The sequence below is a fragment of the Sphaeroforma arctica genome (genome assembly GCF_001186125.1).
Source record: "Sphaeroforma arctica JP610 unplaced genomic scaffold supercont1.2905, whole genome shotgun sequence".
Lineage (NCBI taxonomy): Eukaryota > Ichthyosporea > Ichthyophonida > Sphaeroforma > Sphaeroforma arctica.
The window spans coordinates 1-4,511 of NW_014037653.1; the positions used below are offsets into that span (position 1 = coordinate 1).

The following is a 4,511-nucleotide window of genomic DNA, read 5'->3' on the forward strand; positions in this document are numbered from 1 at the left end:
TATGTATGTATGTATATGTATATATATATGTATTAATATATATATATATATATATATATATGGTATATATATATGTAAGTATGTATGTATGTATGTACGGATTTTAACTTATGCGCCTATTTTATGTACATATAGTTCGTAGATTTTATGCACGGCCATGTTGCTTTTCGTATACTACTATTATTTGGCATGTATAGACTAATGGAGATAGCACATTGCTAAGCAAAGTGCTTCTAAATAATATCCTTTTGTTAATAGTCGAGTTTCCACCATGCTGATATGTTTGTCGGATGTTCATAGTAGTCACCCGACGCACCAGTACATAGAACCCCCGTTTACAGTAATACAACTCACAGATATTTAACCTGTCGCCACTCGTGATTGTACAGGCTGGGACAACGACGGCTTCAGCGGGTATGCGCTGCTAGCTCTGCGGTTACTGAGTAGGGAAAGGAAAGGCCTGAAGCAACTGCACGATAAACAGTCTCTGCAAATCATGCTAAGGTGCGCTTGCCAACAGCTAGAGGTATGTAGTTTTGTGTTGCGACCGATGTTGGGTGCGTTCCAAACCAGGGTTTGCGCATCAGGAGTCGTATTATCATGTGTGATGAAAGTGCTCGTCTGCTGGTCCTTCTTGGGAACATATTCTAACCTATGCACACGTCGATAGCTTATCAGCGTATTGTGGTATTGTTCGGCATCCCATTTTCTTTTTAGTACACATCACCCACTGGTGTACATCCATCACGCTTGTGTTTTCCCATGTGTATAACTATGTACAAGGAGTATTATTCGCTTTTGGTTGAATACATATACCATTAAGCATTGCGCTATCTCTCGCCCGTGCGTACATCCGTCACTCATCGATATGATCCCTTGAATTTTTCAGGCCACCGAGCATTCAGTCCGAGCCGACGAAGAAGGTATCAAGTGTCTAGTAAACGCCACACACAGCAATCCCGCACAACAAGATATGTTCATAGAGCTTGATGGCCCCATAACGATACTAAAACAAGCGCACGAGACAGTGTTGGGCTCACCTACGCCCACACACGCACACGCGTATGTGTGGTATGCGCTCAGACTGCTGTTCGTGGGTGTGGCCACAACGCCAGCAGCGATGAAGCAACTGGTTGAGAATGGCGGCGAGCGGTTGTGTGTGGAGATGTTTGAGGTTGTGGTGGGACTGAGGCCGCAGAACTCGGGTATGTCCAGTCTGTGGCAATGTACACTCTTATCTGCGTGTGTTTAACCTCCAGGGTGCGTGCGTGTGTGCGTGCGTGCGTCAGTTTGGGTACCTGTATTTTGCCTACGTAGTAGCGCTCGGGCTGACGTGTGTTCTCGTGGAAAACATTCCCATAGCCGCCGTCCCAAATGGCAGGTACAAGACCGAGTGGTTGTTTATGACGTAGGCTCGCTTCATTACCACATTCATACCCAGTGGTCGGGTGTATTCAATCTATTGGGGCGCTTAGCCTATGGCAGTTCCGTGAGCTGGCTTGCAACATCGCTGCAGGACTTGTCAGACTACGACGGAGGGTATATGTCCATATGTAGTAGGACTTAACATCACATAGGCACCTGTTCAACAACACCACCGAGCACGCATTTTCTCGAAGGGTTTGAAACAACACACTCTTTGTTCTGGTACCTGTGCTCGCAGTATGTTGCCTGCACTTGAGCAGTTGAGTAGTGTTCCACCCCGCATAGCGTATTTTCAAACCCATCCGTAAGTAGATTATATGCCACAACTCTCTATCCTCAAAATGGCTGGACGGTTTAAACTATACCCGAGATGGCACAACTCGCTGCTATTCACCAGTTGTGTACACTCACCATGTGTTATTATCAGGTACCTCTGAAGATGCTACAAGAGAATTCGAACCACCCAATGCGGCGCAAAATGTGGTCACAGAACTGTCGAACATACTGTTTAGTGTCACCGGCCGATTTAGCCAATTCCGCGCAAAGAAAACCAGTGATCCCGATCTCACGCCGGAAGAGAAGGCAATGTTCACAAGACTCATGGCGTGTGTGTACGTACACCTTAGCACAGGTATGTTTGTAGCTTGTGTGCCATCAGTGCGCGCGTGTGACTATTTTGTCGTTCTTGTTCAACCCTTATCCTGATGCAAACCCTCTTCGGTCTGACGTATATAGAATTTATTGACAATATAGCTTGGTGCATCGAGTCGTGCGTCATAAATGCTTGATTTTGCATATGGCTTTTGGTTTGTTCCGAGATATAGTGAGACACAAAGGTGTAGCAGAGTAGTTGGCGTGGGCAACCCCATCTGAGATACAGAATCCTGGCGAGTTGTTTGCATAAGTGAACGACTATCACATGATCTGCTTTATTGAGGGTTCGTTATGGAGAAGATGTGTATTGCGCATCGCATCATAGCACCTGTACTCAAATAGGCACAAACTATACGTTACCTCGGATGTCATTGACCTGATTGTTTGTTCATAGAGAGAGCCAGTCCTGAACGAGCGTTCACAGACAAGCTCAAGTCCTGCTCAAATTAACTGTAAGACAGTGGGTGAATTCTACCTACATGGCGAGATCATGTGTATGTCAATATATGCTCTGTCATACAACTCTCCTTGTATATATATCTGAGAACGTAGTATCCGCTGCGTGGTGTGCTGATCTCATGTGACCCACTTCTATGCGCAGCGTATGAGAACCAATTGGCAGCAGCCGCACAGAGCACCCGCCCCAAGGGAGACACTACGGCCAGCAGTGTACACACGAAGAGGCACGCCTACGCCAAGGGATATGCGGAGCCAGTATCTCTGGCGTGTAACTCGGTGCACAGTGCATTCTCGGTGCTGTACAACACGCCTGACGGTGTGGAGAGTGCTATCCTTGAAGTGGCGAGGCAGCATGGCCCCGAAGGGGATGGGGATGGAGAGGGGGGTGCTGTGGCTGAAGGGGTGGACAAGATCAGCATCAGTTCTGATCCGAACTCTGAAGCCGACGGATTTGGTTCTGATACGAACGTCACTAGAAATGTGAAGGGTAAAGAGCCGAGCGAACCAGATACACAAGCCATCGACATGTGGGTGGCGTATATATACTCCACGGCCAAGGCGAATCAACAACACCAACTGCTGCCGATGCTGTCTGTGACACGCTTATATGCGCACAAAGTACCAGTCATACGGAGACATCTGAGAGCAAAGATACTCCCCAGGCGTACACGGGAGGACTGTGCACTGAGACCTGAGCAGGTGTGTAGCCATATGCTTGGACCGTACAAAAGTGGGCTGAGACACTCGCGCATACTGATCCACTCACTGTGGTGATGGTGTGGTGTTTACTAATTCGGCGCTCAGTGTAGGACGTAGTTCTGGATAAGAATATGCTTCGGATGTGCATGTTCAACCACTGCTACCGTCGCGATAAACCTTGAGGCTGTTCATGGGTTCGTTTGGGTTGGAGATTCGTTTGTTTATTACATGTATGTGTGTTTTCCATATCGTTTTGTGCTATTTGGGAGCTGTCTTCGGGCTTGAACTTCATAAGTTGGAAATAGTGACCAGCACGCATACAGACTCGTGAATGCCTTCTTCGTTTTGGAACGTTTAAGGATTTCAAGCTTATCGATGTAACCTGTTCCGTGAGTCATGCCTCTGAACTTCGAGGTCGGTTCATGTGGATCCGTTTTTGACATCGCTGAATAGTTCGGGTGAACAGGCACTAAGTAGGATACAGTTATGATTCAATTCTAACACAACTGCACACACGGTACATTTGCGCAGGAGGACACGGTGAGAGGCAGCCTGGTGAAGCTGATGACTTCGATCCACATGAATGTGAAGGACCTGGTAGCCGACATGTTATATGTACTGTGCAAAGAAGATATGAATAGACTCATTAGACACACCGGATACGGCAATGCGGCTGGCCTGCTCGCCAGGTGGGTCGCAGTCTACAGTTGTTGTTTGATTTGCCTGTCGTCTTGGGTCTTGGGTTCAGTGAGTACATGTCAGAGGTTCTTGAAACATGCGCACCCTATATTGCCGTGTTGCGGCTGTCGAGACGTGATAAGCACGACGGCAGCTTGATTACAGTGAGTTCTTGGTCCCTTTACGCTTTCACATCCGTATTTCGAAGTCAACCTAACCTTGTATGTTATTTCGTATACCAGTATCCCATACGCCTATGAGTGTTATATATCAGAAAATGTCAGACCGAATATCGGAATAATCAATCACCTTAGGTTTTTTTAGCGATCACCCGTCTGAAAGGTTGCTCGGACATTCGAGCATAAATAATCTTGAAGACTTGAATAACAGTACTTTAGCAAATTATCCCGTTTGCAATGTACTCCAGCAATGTATTAAAAATCATCTTCTATCACATAGGGCACTGAAGGTAATAGATTACAGGTAGATTGTAACCTGCCACCAGACCTTGCATGAAATCCAGCCTATGATGTTGAGAGTCATGTATATATATATATATGTGTGTGTGTGTGTGTGTGTGTGTGTATATATGTATA

General features: G+C 46.4%; 1 protein-coding gene across 1 annotated transcript; it reads left to right on the forward strand.

The window, feature by feature from the left end:
• The first annotated feature begins 387 nt into the window (after positions 1–387).
• SARC_13107 (hypothetical protein) lies at positions 388–4,329 on the forward strand. The gene is made up of 5 exons (XM_014292769.1): positions 388–526; positions 890–1,205; positions 1,853–2,056; positions 2,681–3,237; positions 3,769–4,329. The coding sequence occupies exons 1-5, from the start codon at positions 497–499 to the stop codon at positions 4,072–4,074; spliced, it is 1,413 nt and encodes a 470-aa protein (XP_014148244.1). The 5' UTR covers positions 388–496; the 3' UTR covers positions 4,075–4,329.
• The last annotated feature ends 182 nt before the right edge of the window (positions 4,330–4,511 follow it).